This window comes from Bombina bombina, chromosome 3 (assembly GCF_027579735.1).
Source record: "Bombina bombina isolate aBomBom1 chromosome 3, aBomBom1.pri, whole genome shotgun sequence".
Lineage (NCBI taxonomy): Eukaryota > Metazoa > Chordata > Amphibia > Anura > Bombinatoridae > Bombina > Bombina bombina.
In genome coordinates, this window is record NC_069501.1 from 202,843,917 (window position 1) to 202,866,267 (window position 22,351).

General features: G+C 35.5%; 1 protein-coding gene across 2 annotated transcripts in view; it reads right to left on the reverse strand.

Annotated features, from left to right (window-relative positions):
* Positions 1-22,351, reverse strand: part of CTPS2 (CTP synthase 2) — a 721,417-nt gene that overhangs the window by 118,574 nt on the left and 580,492 nt on the right. For both annotated transcript variants that reach the window (XM_053706085.1, XM_053706084.1), the window contains exon 15: positions 17,528-17,583. In XM_053706085.1, the coding sequence (XP_053562060.1) occupies positions 17,528-17,583 (56 nt within the window). The remainder of the gene's footprint in view (positions 1-17,527; positions 17,584-22,351) is intronic.

Below are 22,351 nucleotides of genomic sequence, written 5' to 3' on the forward strand. Positions count from 1 at the left end.
GACAGCGGCACAATGACTGACAGGCTGGAGGAACAGCCTGTTGTTCTCTACTGCTCACATTCAGTGTCCTCTGCCCATCTGTAGCATTCTGACTGTGCAGGGACAGCGGCACAATGACTGCAGATAGTAAGTGTTTGTGTGTCAGCAGACAGGCTAATGTTGTGTTGGAAGGGAGCTCTGTGTTTGGAGTTTTCTAATGTCTCCACCTCCACAGTGGTTAAAAGGATATACAACCCTTTTTTTTTCTTCTATGATTCAGATAGATCATGTGATTTAAACAACTTTCTATTCATTCTCTGGTTATCTTTTGTTGAAAAGCAGGGATGGAAACTCAGGAGCATGCACATGTCTGGAGAACTATAAGGCAGCAGTTTTGAAAGAATGGTATCAATTTGCAAGAGCACTAGATGACAGCACAATTTCCTGCCATACAGTGCTCCAGACACCTACCTGGGTATTTTTTCAACAAAGAAATACCATGAGAACAAACAAATTTGATTTGGAAACTTTTTTTAAATTGTATGCTCTGTCTGAAACACAAAATATTTGTTTGGGGGTTTCATATCCCTTTAAGCTGGTTAACCTACTGCAGTTAAAGAAGAGGAGGAGCCTCAAAGGTATGAAATGGAATAAAAAAATTACTCAGAAGGATGAAAATCTTTCCAATCGGACTGTCCTTCTAGGGGAATCTGCCTGCAAGTTATTGTGGTGAAAGCTAATACAATATTATATTACTTTATAACTTAAACACAGGATGGCTGTGAGGCAAACATTGCAAAATTTATTATTCAGCATTTTAACCCCTTAATCATGCATGATGACACGTGGTCGTCATCCCCACAATGAGTTAAACGCAGATGACAACAGCAGGTTATCATCGGGGGTGGGGCACTTTCGTAATTCATTGTGCCACCCCTGCAATTACCCCCAGAGTTCTGGTGGTCCAGGCCCAGGAAGAAAAAGGCAGCTCCATAGGACCTAAGGGAGCTGGATGGGGGCCTCTTGATCTCATCTCCTATATGAAAGGCACACATACAATGTCAAAGCACACATACATTAAAAAATAAAATAAAAAATCCCCACACTCTTTTCACACTGGTGGTCTCTAGGCATTTATAGCAGGTTATCAAAAGGGCCTAGAGACCCCCATGACTATTTATTTTAACACCCAGAATCCCATCCTTAAAATAAAGCCCCTACGCATGTTTTCATAGCCAGGTGATCACCAGGCCCAGACTGTAAACTGGGCATACCCTTTATTATTAAGAAATAATTATAGATATGGGCCTGTCTGACTGGCTGTCAGATGCTAGGCCCACATCTTGGGGAGGTCGAAAGGGTTGAGTGCATATCAGCTCTCATCACAGAGATTTCACTTTTCCAACCTCAGATAGCTGATTAGTAGGGGAGAAGGATGGCTGCAGATTGTACAACCCTCCCAGAGACAGTTCATTTCAGGAGCTGTTGCACAGCCAGAGATTGTGGTCGGAATGAAACATTTTTAGCTGCAGAGGGGGCAGACTGTAGAATCATTGTCGAGGAGACAGAGGCAGTGAGTGATTGCCTTATGGAGCACCTGCAGGAGACTCACTACAGCATTATCTGGCTCTGCTGGGTTTTTTTTAAAGTGGCTTATTTGTTGCCCTTCTTGACACCAGGCCATCCTCAAAAAGTCTTCGCCTGACTATGCGTGCAGATGCACTCACACCTGCCTGCTGCCATTTCTGAGCAAGCTCTGCACTGGTGGTGCCCCGATCCTGCAGCTAAATTAACTTTAGGAGACGGTCCTGGAGCTTGCTGAACTTTCTTGGGCGCCCTGAAGCCTTTTTCACAACAATTGAACCTCTCTCCTTGAAGTTCTTGATAATACGAAAAATGGTTGATTTAGATGAAATCTTAGTAGCAGCAATATCCTTGCCTGTGAATCGCTTTTTGTGCAAAGCAATGAGGACTGCACATGTTTCCTTGCAGGTAACCATGGTTAACAGAAGAAGAACAATGATTTCAAGCACAACCCTCCTTTTAAAGCTTCCAATCTGTTATTCTAACAGAATCAGCATGACAGAGTTGTCTCCAACCTTGTCCTCGTCAACACTTTGTTAACGAGAGAATCACTGACATGATGTCAGCTGGTCCATTTGTAGTAGGGATGAAATGCAGTGGAAATGTTTTTTGGGGGGATTAAGTTCATTTTCATGGCAAAGACAGACTTTGAAATTAATTGCAATTGATCTGATCAAATGCAATTAATTGCCAACTTAAAAATTGAGGCAGCAGACTTAGTGAAAATTAATATTCTCAAAACATTTGGCCAGGACTGTATATACACATATTAACACATAAATATATAAGCATATAAATATATATTTACAGAGAACACACAGTTCCCCATAGACCGCAATGTAAAGGTACTTTTCTGTGCCGTTTTTTTGTCTAACACCCCACACTCACCAGATTTTTTTACTTTTTAATTACCAACACTACACGGAAATTTGGGGGCAATTGAGGCACATTTTGAAAATTAACCAGAGATCTGACCTCTGGTTAATTTTAGGGGCACTAATTGCTACAGCGAGCTTACGGTAGCTATAAACAGCCACTTGTAATGAATTTTCCCGTTTAGGGGAGCACAATAAATTAGCGTTCCGCTTATGAAATAGCCCTTTGTGTTTTATTGTGTGCGTGTGCATGTAAGTGGATGTCTGAGGATGTTTGTATGTGTATGAACATGTCTCATTGGTGCTTGTGTATGTGTGTGTGTGCACATGTGGATGTTTTATGGTGACCGAGTGCTTAAAATGCGAGCGCATGCCTGTGTGGGTGTCAGTTATTATATGACTCTGTGTGTCTGTGGATGTCTGTATGTGTTGTTTATCTCTAATAGTGTAATGAAAAGTGTTCAGGTGCCTGTTATCTTAAGGCGACTGTGACTACACAGGATGATGAGCTTGTTTTTTATATTATATTTTATTTAGATTTTTATTATTTTATATTTCACTTTTTTACTATTTATTCCCAACTAATTATGAAAATACAGGGACGGAAGAGTGTTGCAAAACAAATATTTTCATCAATAAAACAAGTACATTATAGTTGTCATTTTCAGTGTATGGTTAAATAATAAATACATGTTGTTGGCTGCTCTACTTTAAAATGTCCGGGTCTATTTTTGGTGCCAGTCTGCCCGGCATGTTGATTAATGTGGTAATAGAGATCACCTGGCATGTATTCTTTGAGAAGAGGCTCATGGGAGCCCCTACATGGACATCAAAGAAATATACATATACCCAATAGGCCTATTTTATATGTAGATAACCCCTTCTTTTTAAAACAGAGTTTATAAAAAAAATACTATTTTGTACAATCTTGTTATTAAACGTTTCATAAAAATATACATTTTTTTTTTACACATTTTGTTGTTGAGTTGCCACTTGTCATGATATATACTGTACATCAAATAATGGTAGAGAGTGAATCTGCTGGGTTTCTGACTGAAAAATAAATGTGAGCAGCATTTGAAAGATCCAAAACAGCTACACACATGGGTGAAAATGGCTCAGTATTTAAATGGTTAAAATTATTTTACATTTGTGCAGTGTCCATTACTTCCTGTCACAGCCCCACAAGGGGACTGGGATCTCCATATATCTAGCCTGATGTCATACATCTTCTAGAGTAAAATGAGCTGATTTACTATTAAGTGAATGTTTCTTGCCCATGCTCACAAGTGGCAGAATGCAATTAAGGTAATCTGCTACTTTATCTAGTTGCAGGCAGTGGCTACACTGAGAATTTTGTAAGAAAACAAGTAAGTTGTATGAAGTTTTTAACACAATGTGTTTCGTTTTAGGTTTACTTTGATTTAATATATCTATATATCTATCTATATATATATATATATATATATATATATACATAAATGTATTTTACTAAAGGAGCATTGTTTCATAACCCTTTAACGTAGTAAAATATAATTTAAACAACCTCTCAACCTCAAAAAGAAAATAATTGCGCAAAAAAAATAATCATTTTATATATAACATATTACAAACTGTAATCTATATTTTACATGCTCATTTTTATTAGCTTAAAGGGATACTTAACCAAATTTTTCTTTTATGATTCAAGTAGAGCATGCAATTTTAAGCAACTTTCTCATTTACTCCTATTATAATTTTTTCTTCATTTTCTTGCTGTCTTGTAAGGTTAGGAGCCGGTCCATTTTTGGTTCAGCACCTGGGTAGCGCTTGCTGATTGGTGGCTACATTTAGCCACCAATCAGCAAGTGCTACCCAGGTGCTGAACCAAAAATGGGCTGGCTCTTAAGCTTACCTTTCAAATAAAGATAGCAATAGAACAAACAGAAATTGATAATAGGAGTAAATTAGAAAGTTGCTTAAAACTATATGCTCTATCTGAATCATGAAATACAAAAATTGAGTTTAGTATCCCTTTAAAGTAAAGAAGGATCTTGGAGCCCTGGCAACGGCAAAATGATGCTAGCAGATGTTCCCAGGTGATTGTTACTATAACAATTAGTAAAATGTATAGTCACACAAATTCACATTCTTTACAAATTGTCCTGATTAATGATATGGGGCAGCAATAAACATACAACATTGTTATTGTATAGAAAAATCAATTCCAATACTTTCACCACTTAGATTTCAAGAAATTGCCTCTGCCTTTTATTTGTAATTACCTTGGGTGTAAACTTTCTCAATCAAAGCAACAAGCTATGCTTCCAGTTTCACTCACTCTAAGGTTGTGTAGTTTTCTCATAATTAGCCACTGCATAAAGTGTTTTCTTTTCTACTAGATTGGAGCTGCACAGGGACCCTAGCTAACACGTTTGATTTGTCAATATGTTTTTGACATAAGGTGAAAGAACATAACTTGATCATAACTGCTTATATGTCTAAATGCAGTTTTTTAGTTTACATGTACAAGGAACTTTTTCCTACCAGTTTGTGTAATTTAACAATTAACATTTTACAACATCCAAACACTAAATTGCATATCATGTTTCACTTTCATATTGTGGAATCCATTCCAATAAAATCACTTTCAAAGGGCCATAGGATGGAATTTTATGGGGTATTAAAATTTAAACCCATTTATCTTATGCTTTTCAATGCTACCAAAACACCCATCAACCGTGCATGATTGACAGTTTGATAGTGGTATTCTAATCAATAAGAAAATTGTTTTCCATCTTATTTTCAAAGGATTTATGTATTTTTTCCTATGGGCTTTGTATCCAGGCTGGTTTGGGGTTAACTGCCCAAGTCAATGAAAGCAAATGCAGCTGTCTGTGTGTGCTAGTGAGCACCCAGGGCACTGAGTTTCGCTTGTGGCATGAGATGGGCACTCTAGCTTGAGAGTGCAGTCCATTTCCGTGTTTTGCACATGTCTATGAAAATGTCAAAGGCCTGTGTCACCCTTGTTTGAATCTTAGTTTGTCTGGCTGAAAGAGGGCAAAGGTGGCTGTAGATTAGGACCCCAAGGAGGAAGAGAGCTTGACGTGTTCCTGGACCTATCACCATTTAGACAAATGTTTTAACTAACTCTTCCAGTTTGCTTTTAATCTAACTGTACTCATGCTTGTGAGTGCCAAATTTCCAATGTGTTGCAAATGCAGCTGTTTATAAGTGTTGATGAGCACCCAGTGCACCCACTCCAGTTTTAGAGTGCAGTCCAGTTCTGTTTTAAATATTTAAATATAAATGTGTGTATGTATGTATATATTTATAAATATATTAGATAATAGTCAGATAAAACATAATTCTCCTAGAAACATTACCATCATTACATTAATTTATTTACTAAGGAAAAAACTCTGGAATAACAGGAATATCAGTGTTAAAGTGAACCTTCAACATTTGGGTAGTTGAGTTTTTTAAAAGGCTATAAAAACTATCTATGCATTGTAAAACTCATATTATTTCTAAAATAAATATTTGTTTTTATTTATTTACCATTTTCTAAGATTGGCACAGTATAACAACGTGTTTTCTGAGGATAATACTGTAAGGATTCCAGTCCTGCTTTTACCTTTTGCCTCAACTCACCTTCCTCACCTGTACTTAAGGCATCACCCCGCCCCAAACAAGTGCTTAGTTGTTGAGTATTGTTTGCTAAAACCAGTGCTCTGTTTCTTATAAGCTACATTCTTATCAAGAGAAGATTTACTTTTACTACTATAACATTTGGATTACAAATACCAGCTGCAGTTTGGTCTCATAAAGGGACTAATAACAACTAGTCTCATTCATCCTGAAGTTTACTATTCCAAGAAGTATTAATTTATTTCAACTCTACATCTCTACAGGAATTGCTACTTAATTTCCAACAGAAGAATTCTACCTACTACCGCTACGGTATTTGTATCAAATCTAATTTACCTTGGAACCCTAAAGTAACGGCTAATTTTCAAATGTCATGTTTTCTCTTGAACTTTTCTAAATTGACTTTGTCTCTCAGATATTACTACCATTTGCAATGTATCTTTCATGTTAATGATATGAACTTTCTTTCATTCATTCTCATACCGGACAGTAACGGACTTTACGTGATGTCACACAGCTACACTCATCTCAGCGTGCTATACAGCTCCTTGCAACTCAGCGTGTCTCACAGCTATTATTACACTCACTGGTCTGTGTTCAGATATCCACGCTGCAAGCATTATTCAGTGTGCTGTGTCCCGCAGCAGGTCACGCCCCTGTCAGCACCTGCAGTCTGTGTGTCTCATATCTCTCACGCTTCAGTGCTTATTACAATGAACACTATCTCTCACATTTGGGCTTGAGTTATACCAATGTCAAAAGTTGTTATTAATACTAATAATTATTTTCAGTATCTTATTATTTATATGGTATACCAATAATATATAACCATATAAGGTCTTACTGCCTTTCCTTATAAAAATCACTCTGAGTAAAACAGTCTATGCTGATATAATAGCATGTACTTCAGTTGTGAAACAAATATAATTTATTTAGACTCTGCAGTTGTGATTCAAATAACCAAGGAACCTGATATAACAACTAAGCCATATATAATGGATCCAGCAGAGCTTCCTCAAATTGTTTATAATTTAACACAAAGAGTTGACCAACTTAGTCAAGCCTTTAGAGAGTTACAATTAGAAAATGAAACTTTAAGAAAAGTAATAAAAGATACTGTCTCTACTAAACAGAGCCTTCCTGACAATCTGTCAGAACCATTTATTGCACCTCCAGATTTTTTCAATGGAGATAGGAATTTATACCGTCAATTTAAAAATGCTTGTCTGCTTAATTTCACCCTTAAACCTAGAACATACCCAAATGATAGGGTTAAAGTCCTTACAATGATAAGCTATTTAAGAGGTGAACCTCGCATTTGGGCAGACACTCTATTTGAGACAAATAATACAGTTCTCTCATCTTTTTCATCTTTTCTGGATATCATGGATGAATTATACTATGATTCTAACCTACAGTATACTGCTGAGAAAAAGATGAGGAATCTAAAACAAGGTATCAAACCTGTTGAATGTTACATAACAGAATTCAAGCAATATTCTATTGACTCTCAATGGAACGCCATTGCCTTAAAAAACCAGTTCAGGCTTGGACTCTCTGACGCAGTAAAAGATGAATTAGCCCGAACTGAGTTGCCTGAAACATTGGAAGGCCTTATGAAGCTCAGCAGGCAAATTGATAGGAGATTACGTGAAAGAAGATTTGAACGTCAATACCCTGAAATTGTTTACAAGAAGGATAAGGTTCTAAACCATCCCACTTCTAACAGTTCTCATACTGGTTCAACTGGTGCTGAAGCAATGGATATAAGTTTTATTAGAGGACCTCTAACTCCTGAAGAACGCATCAGAAGGAAGACTAGAGGCCTCTGCATGTATTGCGCATCCTCATCTCATACTTTAAAGGATTGCCCCTCTTTGCCACAGAACAAGAAGAGTAAGTACCATACCAATCTTTCTCTCCAGTTAAATGTCAAGGTATTTGAAATATTATTAAATAATATATAGAAGTATATTTATCTTTATTTAATAAATCTGTGGATGTGCAAATGGTCTGTAGGACAAAGGATTATTTCTAAGAGATCTCCCCCACTCCAATTGCACAGGAGACATTCTTGGCTGAAAGGAGAACAAAGGATTATCTCTGGGAGATCTCACACACTCAATATGTTAAATTATGCAATTGTATAATTTAGCAAGGAACTAAAATATAACACAGTTTCAGGATACAGGCAAATATATGGATTTCCTCCAAGAGAAATGCCGATCCGTCTGAAGAAATGTGAGAGATACAAACATTCTTCAAAGAACTGATAATTAGCACAAATTTAATTGAGTGGATCATGCTGTGTGAGTACTAACCCTGGGAAATACCAGATGTGGTGATTAAGATAACACAGAGAAAACAAAGACAGATGCTGAGGTATGACTCTGGAAGTTCACGTAAGCAGACAGCAAATAAACATTTTTTTTCTCTCTCTGTTTAAATACATGCCCCAGAATGTATTGAATATAGAAATTTGGGAAATTGTCTAATTCTATATTATTATTACATGGGTATTTGCTAAGCTTGGGAGGTAACTGTTTTAGTCAGTCAAAAATGTGTAATAACCTCTGTTTTGTTTATATTTTTCAGACAGATAATCTCAAATCTACATAGAAATGAATGTGCATATATATGTGTATATATATATATATATATATATATATATATATATATATATATATATATATATATGTATATATATATATGTTTTGAAAACATAAAAGATCTTACTTAGCCTCTGTGTTTTTAAATAAATATTTGTGGACCTGGAAAGAAATAATTAATGACACTTATAACTTTATTTCAGATGGAATGCCGGCATGAAATGAAATATCATATCATATGAATGTGCAATAAATGTTTATAACGTTTCAAATACATCTTTTAAAATATAATGCTAGATGTATTTGATGTTTCATATCAAAACGATCAGGAAATTAATCTGATGCCGCTTCACCTATAATTGATATTGGGAGAGACTGGTGCAAGAAATTATGGCAGTTATTATACATTTTAAAGAAAGATGTTTTAATATATAACTGTATTTCTTTGTCATGTTGCATTTATTTGTACTGTCTAATTGTAATGTTGCCACCCGGTGTTATGTTGAGAGAACTACAGCCAGAAAGCCTTTTGGCTGTTAAATATAAGATAATCCAATGAAAAGGGACAAGGTCGTGGGCGTTTCCAATATTCATCAATGACTGATAAATAATCAAAAAGGGTAGGGGTGAGATCAGATGATTTAAAACCCCAGCATAGAGACTAAAGAGAGTTGTTGTGTTGACTGATCCAGAAAGGAGTAACTGCTGCAGTTATTAATCAAAAGCACACACCTACAATTGGACTCCATATGCTTTACCCCAATTTTGAATTTCTGAGGTGAATTGGACCTGTTAAGAAATATTGGAAACTGGATTGCTGTTTATTTGGGTGATGTATACAAGTTTTTTGTAAGATAAGTTATAAGCATAGCAAAGGAAAAAATGGAAGGCTGCTGAGCAAACAGGTAGAAAAAAGAGACTTTATTCCATTAAAATAGAGAAAACACAAAAATAACAAAGGAGGGTAGTTAGCCATCTAACATGTTTCGCGCTGGTGTGCGCTTACTCATAGATGCTAAGTGCAAGTAATGGAAGCTAATGTATTTAAAGGGGCAGAAACCAATAGGAGATTGATCTTTGAATTCTGTAATTTGATCAGTTTCACACATGAATTTTCTCCTAATTAATTTAATATTCAGCCCCATTAAAATGCATTAGGTTGTGTATTTAAAAACAAAAAAGACATATTACTTGTGAAAGTATGGCAGTACTTGGCTTATTAGAAAATTGCATCATTAGTTACATCAAAAAATTGTTGTTATTATTCCTAATTGCTTAGAAAACAGATTATATGAAAGAAAGAAAATTGACAAAGAATAATAATGAACAAGCAAAAAATGAGAAAAATAATAAATAAATGAAGACACTTTGAAGTTAGTCATTTGCAGATGAATGAGACGTGTGTATGAACACACACATACATGAGGAATATTTGCACACATACATATGAGAAAAGCACATGTAAAAGCATTTATGTAAATGTATATGAATGTCAGCAAAAGACCCAATGAATACTATAACCATCCTACACGAAATAACTGCAAACATGTCTCATATCTAAATGAAATTATGATATTACATGTATGTGTCACCACACGTATAATCCTACACAAATATCTTTTCCCTGTAGTTGAATTGTATGGACCCAGACTGAGATGTTGTATGGATAAATAGGTAAACATATACTGAAAACATACTAATATGAAAATATATGTATGAGTGTACAGTAATAAGTATATAAAATCATGTTTACAAAATAAAAAAATCAACAAAATATCTCATGTCCCATTCTAGGTTCATGCCCAATGGTGATTTCGATCTTAACTTATAGATCCAATATAATTCCTTCTTGTCCAGTATTTTTAACACATTGCCACCTCGCAGGGGAACTCTCGCTATGTCTATGACCTTAATTTTAAAACTAGGTACATTCGTGAGATGAAAAGAGTTAAAATGTCTTGCAACCGTAGAATCCTTATTAAAGTTTTTTACATCCCTCAAATGTTCCCTGGTGCGATCCCTAAGGCTCCTAGTTGATTGACCAACATAGTGGGCCTTGCAAAGTTGGCAATCAAGTAGATATACTATATAGGAGGTAAGGCAAGTGGCATAGAAATCAATTTTAAAAATTTCACCTGTAACTGCACTATTGAATGTATTAGTGTAGTCCATTGTTTCACATGTTAAACAATTTGAAAGGTGTGCTTTGAAATTACCTTTACCCCTGAGACAATTAGTGTTAGTACTTATATTAGATTTCACTAAACTAGGAGAAATTTATAAGCATAGCCACTACAGTAAAATTACAATTTTTGAATTTGAAAGAACAAATTGGGCTTTTAGATTGTATTATATAACCTTAAATAGCTCTTAGCCTGCCTGTTTGTATGCAAGCATTTAAAGTAAACATTTATTATTGCCGTATGTAGCAGAGTTAAGGAAATATTTCAAGTTAGCATTTCATAGCCTATGTATTGTTATACTAATCCCAATCCTAAATTGTTTATCTATGCAAATATATAATAATAATTCAGAAGTGTATATTGTATTTCAAATTGCTAGTCACAGCCTATATATTGTATTGTTGTTTAAATCTGTGTCTGATTGGCTAAGTAACTCATCTATGCAAGTTCTAATATTGTCAGTTAATTTTGTATTAGGATAAATTGCAGTTAAATAGCAGAATATATATATTATCCTATTGTTTTATAAACACTGTTTAGAATTGTATTGCTTGGATGTTAAAGGTTTTTAGTCCCATTGTGTTAAATAAATAAAAGGCTGAATTGTGAAGGTATATTTTTCTGGGTTTTGTAAGAAGGATAGCATATCTTAATAGTCGGTTTTCAAACGCATATAAATTTATTTCATATTTCTTTTATTGCAAATATATTGCAAAAATGTTCATTGAAATTAACTAAATAAAAGAATTCAGGTATTTATATTAATTGTATGGTCTAGTAGATGCATGGTTAATTAGGGTTTCTATTTTTTTTTTATATTGTGTTTGTAACCCTGCCATAAACTGATTTATTATTTGGATAGCACTACTAAGATTCTTATAAATATACTGACATAAAGCATAACAACCCTCTTCATTGTTCTCTACTTCTTTCTCTACAGTGGGCAAATAAGCAAGTGACCATTCCAACCATCTTAGATACAGGAGCACAAGGAAACTACATTGACAGTTCTCTGGTTTCAAAAAATAAAATACCATTGATAAAAAAGTTGTCTCCTATTTTCCTTTGTGTGGTTGATGGATCTGAGATATCATCAGGGCCCATTACACATCACACCATCCCGCTCTCTGTCACCACATTAAAAACACATCATGAACATCTCACCTTTGATGTAATCACTTCTCCATTATACCCAATAGTACTTGGGCTAGCTTGGTTACAGCTACACAAACCTGATATTAATTGGAAATCCTTAAATGTTCAATTAAATTCTGATTTCTGCAACAGACTTGTCATAGAACCTTTCTTCACAGTTTATCCTCCACATCAGAAACTCTGATACCAGAAATGTATAAGCAGTTCTCTGAAGTCTTCAGTAAGAAGGAAGCAGACACCCTTCCCCCACACATAATCTATGACTGCCCTATTGAATTGAAACCTGGAACCACACCACCTATCGGACATTTATACCCACTCTGTCAACCAGAACTGGATCATCTAAAGACTTACCTAGATGAAAATCTAAAGAAAGGGTTTATCCGTCCTTCGGTTTCTCCTGCTGGTGCAGGAATGTTTTTTGTGCGGAACAAAGACCAATCTCTTCAGCCTATAATTGACTTCAGACAATTGAACAAAATCACCATAAAAAAACGATACCCTCTCCCCCTCATTCCTGAACTCATAGAAAGACTCAGGCATGCTCAGATTTTTACTAAATTAGATTTGAGAGGGGCGTACAATTTAGTGCGTATCCGAGAGGGGGATGAGTGGCTTACCGCTTTTAGAACTAGGTATGGGTTGTTTGAATATCTAGTTATGCCCTTTGGCTTAACCAACGCACCCGCAACTTTCCAGTTCTTTATTAATGACATTTTCCATGATCTCCTTGACACATGTGTTGTTGTCTACCTAGATGACATTCTAATCTATTCCACAAATCTAGAAGAACATATCAAACATGTTAGTTGGGTTTTAGCAAGACTCCAAGTCCATCGGCTCTAGGCCAAATTGGAAAAATGTATTTTTCACACCAACAAAATAGAGTTCCTGGGTTACTCCAACAGCCCAAATGTGATTCAAATGCAAGATAACAAAGTGGAAGCAGTAAAATCCTGGCCCACACCTTCAACACGGAAAGAACTACAAAAGTTTCTTGGCTTCAGTAACTATTACAGAAAGTTCATTCGCAATTTCTCAAAAATTGCGAAACCTCTGACTAAATTAACTAGTGCTAACTGCACTTTCCAGTGGACTAAAGAACAGGATGATGCTTTCAAATTCCTGAAGAATTCCTTTTCATCTGCTCCCATTCTGAAATATCCTGATCCAAACCTTCAATATACCCTAGAGGTGGATTCTTCAGATTATGCTCTTGGCGCTGTCCTCTCCCAAAGACAGTCTCCTAAAGAACCACTACACCCAGTTGGGTTCTATTCAAAAATTATGACTTCAGCAGAGATCAACTATTCCATTGGGGACAAGGAACTTCTAGCCATTAAAATAGCCTTTGAATTCTGGAGACATCTTCTTGAATGTACCTCACTACCTATAGTGATTTACACTGATCACCGGAATTTGGAATATCTACAAAATAACAAAACTTTATCTGGACGTCAAGTGAGATGGAGTCTCTACTTTAGTCGTTTCAATTTTCAAATCATGTACAGGCCGGGATCAAAAAATGGGAAGGCAGATGCACTCTCTCGACGAGATTCAAGACCTGTACAAGAAGACTCTCCTACTAGCATTCTTCCCCCTACTCGTTTCCTTGCTATCTTATCTCAACAAGATAAGGAATACCAATCTGATCTATCTTCAGAAGACCAAACCCTACTAGATAGCCTAAGCCTCCAGAATGGTTTTTACTTTCATGGTTTTAAACTATATATTCCAGAACGTTTCAGACAGAAAATAATCAAAGAACATCATGACCCCCCACTAATTGGGCATCCGGGTATCAAACGTACTCATGAGCTCATCGCCAGAAGTTACTGGTGGCCATCGATGAAAACCAGTATAAAGGAATATATACAACATTGTACAACCTGTACAGTATCGAAACCAGAAAAGAGACCTCCCTATGGCTATTTGATTCCTCTGGAAGTACCAGATTCTCCTTGGTGTCATTTGGGAATGGATTTTGTAGTTGATTTACCACCTAGTTCCGGACAAACTACCATTTTAGTTGTTACAGATCATTTTACTAAAATGGCACATTTTATTCCTTATCACAAGTTACCCACTTCCATTGAAACAGCATACTTATTTCTAAACCACATTGTACGATACCATGGGTTACCCTCCATTTTAACTACTGATAGAGGAACCCAATTCACTTCACGCTTCTGTAAAGCACTCACTAAAGCACTCCAAATCGATCAAAGGTTATGCACAGCCTTCCACCCTCAGACTAATGGCCAAACTGAGAGACTCAATCAGTGGCTTGAGAAATATCTACGTTGCTATTGCTCATATCATCAAAATAAATGGACTTCTTTTCTCTCTATGGCTGAATTTGCTTATAATAATACCATTAACAGCACTACAAATTACTCTCCCTTTTTCGCCAATTATGGTTTTAACCCAAGATTCACTATCCAAACGACCTCTACACATGATTCACCATCTGTTGATGTGTTGACACAAAACATAGCTGAAAATTTCCTACACTTACGTGATAACATCAAACAAGCTCAGGCTTCTCAGAAGAAATTTTATGATTTACGACGTAGAGCTTCTCCGAAATATTCCATAGGGGACTATGTTTGGTTATCTTCCAAAAACATTAAAATGCACTTACCAAGTAAAAAATTGGCTGGGTTGTTCCTTGGCCCATTCAAAATTCTACACATCATCAATGAAAATGCCGTCCGGCTTGACCTACCTGATTCTTTACCCATCCACCCAACTTTCCATGTATCATTATTGAAACCCTACTTAGGAGATAAGCCTGATGCACCTCTTTTACCCCCTTCTCCTATTCAATTGGGCACTGATGTCTATGAAGTTTATGATCTCTTGGACTCAAGACATTATAATGGAGAATTACAGTATCTGGTCCGATGGAAAGGGTTCGCGCCAGAGGATGACACTTGGGAACCTCATGCACACGTTAATGCTCCGAAGCTTATTGCTCGTTTCCATAGACGCTATCCAAGTAGACCTAAATTTCAACCCGTGGTCGGCTTGCTTGAGGGGGGGGATCTGTAAGGATTCCAGTCCTGCTTTTACCTTTTGCCTCAACTCACCTTCCTCACCTGTACTTAAGGCATCACCCCGCCCCAAACAAGTGCTTAGTTGTTGAGTATTGTTTGCTAAAACCAGTGCTCTGTTTCTTATAAGCTACATTCTTATCAAGAGAAATTTTACTTTTACTACTATAACATTTGGATTACAAATACCAGCTGCAGTTTGGTCTCATAAAGGGACTAATAACAACTAGACTCATTCATCCTGAAGTTTACTATTCCAAGAAGTATTAATTTATTTCAACTCTACAGGAATTGCTACTTAATTTCCAACAGAAGAATTCTACCTACTACCGCTACGGTATTTGTATCAAATCTAATTTACCTTGGAACCCTAAAGTAACGGCTAATTTTCAAATGTCATGTTTTCTCTTGAACTTTTCTAAATTGACTTTGTCTCTCAGATATTACTACCATTTGCAACGTATGTTTCATGTTAATGATATGAACTTTCTTTGATTCATTCTCATACCGGACAGTAACAGACTTTACGTGACGTCACACAGCTACACTCATCTCAGTGTGCTATACAGCTCCTTGCAACTCAGCGTGTCTCACAGCTCTTATTACACTCACTGGTCTGTGTTCAGATATGCACGCTGCAAGCATTATTCAGTGTGCTGTGTCCCGCAGCAGGACACGCCCCTGTCAGCACCTGCAGTCTGTGTGTCTCATATCTCTCACGCTTCAGTGCTTATTACAATGAACACTATCTCTCACATTTGGGCTTGAGTTATACCAATGTCAAAAGTTGTTATTAATACTAATAATTATTTTCAGTATCTTATTATTTATATGGTATACCAATAATATATAACCATATAAGGTCTTACTGCCTTTCCTTATAAAAATCACTCGGAGTAAAACAGTCTATGCTGATATAATAGCCTGTACTTCAGTTGTGAAACAAATATAATTTATTTAGACTCTGCAGTTGTGATTCAAATAACCAAGGAACCTGATAAATACATCAGTCTTATAAATGACACATCCTTATTAGGTGGTTTGAGAAGTTAGATCAGAAATGTTCAATGTTATATTAGTGATGAACAAAGTAAAGCAAAATAAGAAACAATGAAACTGATTATAAAGATGTAAAAGTTTGTGTACAGAACTATGTCTATGACAGATCATTTTTTTTGTCCAATTTGTATATAAATATGGCCCCAAGTACACATTGACTGCCATATATACTTCTCGATTCCCAAGCGTTAACTTTACAAGAAAAGCACACAATGTCAAGCTGTTTATAAGCAGTACTAGTTAGGTTGCATTGTAATTCTATAATTGGGCAACAGAATGTAGCAAGAAAAGTTCTAACTAATGTGATTGTATCTGTATCTATGAAAATGATTAATGAACACTCAAAGATGCCTAAAGAAGCCATAGTGTTACTTTATCATTTCTGTACAGCTGAAAAAGTAGATATCCACTTCTTGTTTCAGCTGTAGACAAATGATAAAACAACACAATAGCTTTTGTGGGCATATCTTAGTTTCCATTAATCAGTTTATGTTGCTCTTAAAGAAAGTACTGCTCGTACTATAATAGCACAAAGTGTAACAGAGCAGAGAAAAATAAAGTTATATCAGAATTTAAGTGCAGAAACCTGCAGATTTAGAACCACAGTAGACAGCCCATATAAAATAATCATTACTAGCCAGATATTCATATGCAGTTACATATACCTCACTAAACAATATCACATTTAAAGATTCTGTATATATGTCATTATAATAAATATCATTTTTACTCTGAAATTATTACTATAATTTGCTAACAAATCCTACAAATGTTCTGTTTCTTTTTAAGACTGTGGAGACATTAATCTTAACCAAAATGACTGTAGCAGTTGTCATTAATATGAATATCTAGCTATGGTACACAACACACATTTCCTGCAAATTTAATTTAATTAAACTCCAAAATGTATTAAAAAGTTTTCTTGTTGTAAAGAAAAGAATGTAACTGTGATAAAAAAATACACCTTTTTTTCTCTGGTTGTCCCTATCCGCCACTGAGAAATAGATAACATCAGTTGTACACAGACATACTTCCTTTTCAACTATACATTTCAACAGTTTTTAATTAAACTTTTTTTATGCAAATACATATTTTAACAGTTTAAATTTTGCCCTTTTATATAAAAAATATAAACACTTTAAATACTATGTTACATTAAACTACTTTTGAATAAAACATTTAACTGCTACTATTTTGTTATCATGACTGTGATTTGTTGACTATAGTGTCCCTTTTAAGTGCTCATTCAATGTAACCGGCTCACAAACATAACAGATTCAAGTTCAAATGTTCTCTCCTAAATAGTTTAGAATCTAATGAAGCATTGATTTCCTATACTGGATAACAAACCGTGGAACATTTACTTAGCAGTAAGCTATTATAACACAACTGTTTACCTCATATCGATGTCTATGCCTTTCTTCAACAAAATCGACATTACCATAGAGCATCCCTGAAAAAGAAATAAATAGGAATTCAAATCATTACTTATTGATGTTCCGCCCATTGTGGAATTAATTACACATTAACTGTCATTGTTACTTTTGTTTTTATTTAAAGGGACATGAAACTCAAAATGTTTCTTTCATGATTCAGATGTAACATAGAATTTTAAACAACTTTCAAATTTTCTTCCTTCTCTTGGTATCCTTTGTTGAAGGAGCAGCAATGCCCTACTGGGAGCTAGATGAACATAGTAGGCGGGCGAATGACAAAATGCATATATGTGCATCCACCAATCAGCAGCCAGCAGTGCATTGCTGCTCCTGAGCCTACCTAGGTAAGCTTGTTTTACATAGGATATCAAGAGACCAAAGCAATGTATATACTGTAATAGAAGTAAATTGAAAAGTTCAAAAATGCATTCACTTTAACTGAAACTTAATTTTGACTTTACTGTCTCTTTAACATATTACCCCATTCTAACAAATTAAGGGCCAGATTATGAGTGGCGCATTAAAAGTTACACGCAAACAATATCGGGTTTATCATGGTTGTTTGCGTGAGTTGGATATAGCGCTAGTATTACAAGTTGATGCGATTGCTTGAGCGGAATTAAAATTAACGCACATCGGGATAGCGCATCCTCAAAACTCTAGTGAATTATTTGGCTAAATAAAAAAGTGTCATAAAACACATAAAATACATTGAAAAGTACAGTTACACTCATATTAATACTGTCTAATAAATATTAAAAAAAATATTGCACAAAAAATTTATAATGGCTCAAAAATATAAGATCTCAGGTGTTAGAAAAAAAAAGGCAGGCAAAGGGATTTGACATAGACATATATACAAATACATGTCTAAATACAGTATATATATATATATATATATATATATATATATACACATACATATATATATATATATATATACATACAGTATATGTATTTATGAATAAATAGAACATATTCTGCTGTGTAAAGAACAAATATTCATATATTCATGCCGGGTTAGCGCACTTGAGAATATGCGATCGGGTTTGCGCGCAAGTAGGGCGTTGGGTTTTTTCCATTTATTTGCTCCATTGACTTCTATAGGGGAGTATGTCAACGTGTTCGCGATATTCCAACTTTGGCTTTTTGCGCACATCAGGTTAGCATGGGAACAAAAACTTTTTACTTTCAACTTGTAATATGAGCGTTACCCGACACGTGCAAATAGATTACTTTTAGCAAAGTTAGCGCGGGAGCGTTAAATACCGCTCCATTTGTAATGAGGCCCTTACTTAGAACTGCTAATTGCTAACTGATACTCATTTTAAAAATGAAAGCTAAAAATCACTGAATCTTCATAAGATCACCTCATGTAGTGATAGTCCTGAAGATTCTAAATCTTTGGTAGTTTGGTAAATGTTTCTAGATAGATAATTTGGATTAGATGCTTAAAGTCCCTTTACAATGACATGTGGCAACTGAAGACATTTTGAGGCAAAACAACTTTTTACACAGAGATTTTCAGATGGTATATTCTACTCAAGTTTTTTTTACAGATTTCCCATTTGGGTATCACGTCTCTTTTATTCTCTAAAAAAGTACAGAGGTGAGAGCTGCCTCCCATAGAAAGTAATGCATCTCTCTGGGATACAGAAAGGTTAACAGGAGAGCGTCTTACAAACATAAAACAAAGCTTTATTGCTGTTTTTACATTTACAACATTAATTTCAGGGACACAAATTATATATATTAAATAATAATATAATATTATATTACATTACTAATGTCAATTTTGAGAGTGGCCTGGAACCAAACTCATTTACTCCCATTGACGTATATTTTTTTTAATTTAAGGAATGGGAGAAAGTTAAAATCTTCAATTTAGGTGATATGTTGGATCCCTTGAATAAAACTTTGACATCTTTCCCTGAAATTCAACTTAGATTTGGTTTACTGCACTTGAACTTGTTTGCATATAAGCAGATATCCCATTATATTATTTGGGAATCCCACCCTCTGAAATAAATATTAGGTTTTGGAAAAGGGAAGTATTCATATTCCCCCCTATATAAAGCTCTGTTGGATTCTGGGTCTAGTAAGCTTAGAGGAAAGATTATTTCCGGATGGCAGAGAGAAGCTGATGTACAATTGGATTGGTCAGAAATTGAAAGAAGAAAAATAGGAAAGATTCTTACTTTAGAGAAGCACAGATAAAAATCCTGCATAGAACATACTTTTACCCCTTAGAAAGCAGCAAAATGGCGGGAGGGTGAAAATGCATGTTAAGTGTAAATTTAAAGAAAACAACCTGAAACACTATCCATGGGAATGTCCCAAAATTAAACTGTGGGCAAAAATTAGTCACTGGGCCAGCAAAATTTTAAAAGAAAAAATTAAGATAAATGTTTTGAATATTATCTATGTACAAGATAAACAAATTAAGTATGAAAATATTGGTTTATTGACATTGATAATACTGATGACTGGAAAATGTATAATGAAAGCCTGGTTGACATTGCATATTCCTAGTCTACAAGAAATTTGTATAACACTTCTAGATCAAATGAATATCGAAATGTTTGATTTTCTATGTGATAGAGTTGTTAAACTTAAAGAGTTAAAAAAAAATGGGGAGCTTTTATTTTGACACTAGATGATTCTACTAAACAATGGGGTTTGGTTCCATTAATTAATGTGATATGAATGGATAAATGAAAATAATAGTAAACTCATAAGAACTAGAGAGTTTAGGGATGGAATCGTAATAATAATTGTATTATTTGAATGGGAACTTCATAAATCCTCACTTAGATAGACTATAAGAACAACACTAATACTAAGGACTACGTTGTAAGAATGTCCCTAGAATAACCATATTGGTAAACTGTTAAGGGTTCCTTAGTTTATATGGAAAATAACACATATGTGGAGAACATTACCTATCATAGGGGTGGACGCTATGACATAATATAATTTATTTTTTTACATCTCTAGTTTATTTATTGAATGATCTCCACTAATGCAACTGAAGAAATTCATGATTGTATTTCTCCTGTGGATGATGATTACAAATTTAATAATAAAAAAGAAACATTGAGGGGGGCGTGTCTAAGCCGTCAACATGAGCAGTAATGAATTCCAGCAGCTCCGCATATGACCTCAATTATATGCCAAATATTTCTCAGCTAACACTTTGCACAATATTATAACTAGTGATATAAGCTAAGAAGAAGTTCTGGGGCCAGCAGATACCTTTTTCTACCTTGACCTAGACCTCGGAAGATCAGAATCGACTGAGACAGCTGGCGGCGGCCTACACCAGACCATCAATACCCCCCAGTCAGATTTCAGGCCGGGTAAGAGCAGTTCTTGTCTGCTAAGAGTAACACGATTTACAACTACAGCTACACTCCCATAGCTAAGACCACGTCATCTACAGAGACTTGGAGATTTGTCGTACATTGTGTACTAACATGGAGGCAGATATCATACTACTGCTACAACAGATATCATGCCAGATGGCCGCTCAGTTTACCTCCTTCACAGAGAGCTTGAGAGAGGGGAAGGGTAACTATGTGGAGGAAACTGTGACATACAGATTAACAGTGAACCTAACAAAGCAACAATTCCTGACAGAAGAGGAATATGACGGAGATATTGTTAATCCCCAGAGTATGATTGCTATGTCAGTCACATAACCGGGGGATGATGAAGAACCACAGCTACGCAGTACCTTCCCCGGAATGCACACGGGACTATGATTTTAGTTTTAACAACCCTACTTTGGGACAATATAGCCAACTTCCTCTGTCGATGCGGCCGGTCGACGGGGGAATGAGAGATGGCAAGAAGCCTCAGTATGTGGTGACACGTACATCAGGATATTCAAGCTGTCTACCTAAGCGCCACACAACTCTAGAATTCTGGTATCTCAGTATAAGTTTGAGAGCTACTGAGTCTAAGGTCTGTGTACGGCAGTGTGCACATCAATGGATGGGTTAAACTGGTTCAGAATTTCGGAGCTCATGGAGGAGCTAGGACTCTTTAATTTCAAAATGTGGCATTGGTTAATTCAGGTCGTGGAAATTTAGAGTGGGCAAGTTTACATATAACATTTACATATAAACCCAGTTATGATTATAGTTTACGTGTCTGATATACTCCTATTTTTAAGTTATATATTAGCTGATAGCTAGTCAGTAGAATGCACTTGCACCTAGGTCCATTAAATATCTGTATAGATTTTTGAATTAAGATACATATATCTTTCATGTTGTTCTATGAATGTATATGCCTATAACTTTAAGCTGGTATCCCACCGCCTAACTGTCTATATATTGTTATACTGCACCTCCTAATGAGCATGGAAATAACTAGACCTCCTGAGTACCATCACAAGTACATTATGTAGGTGTCTGGTTTATATAATATTATAGTCAGAGCGTGTTAACTCAAGCTCTCTTTAGCCTAGCTTTTACTTTAGGAAGCTTTATATATGTGGCTTACCTGGGCCTAATTTACACTTAGAGGTGTATATACTTCAGTGTCCCCCAACCATCATCTCATAGGTTCACTTTATCATAGGCGTGTAATATGAAGTTAGGTGCATTGTGTTTAATGTCACTCCTAAATAAGTAGCTATTTTGTGTGCTGTTCTATAATCCCCCTCCTTTCTTGGGCTGTCTCCCAATTAACACATTTTGCCTCATTGAATGTATACAGGTCGCTTATTATATAGTAGTATCCATTCCCAGTTGCTATTTATTTATCTCATTATGTGTC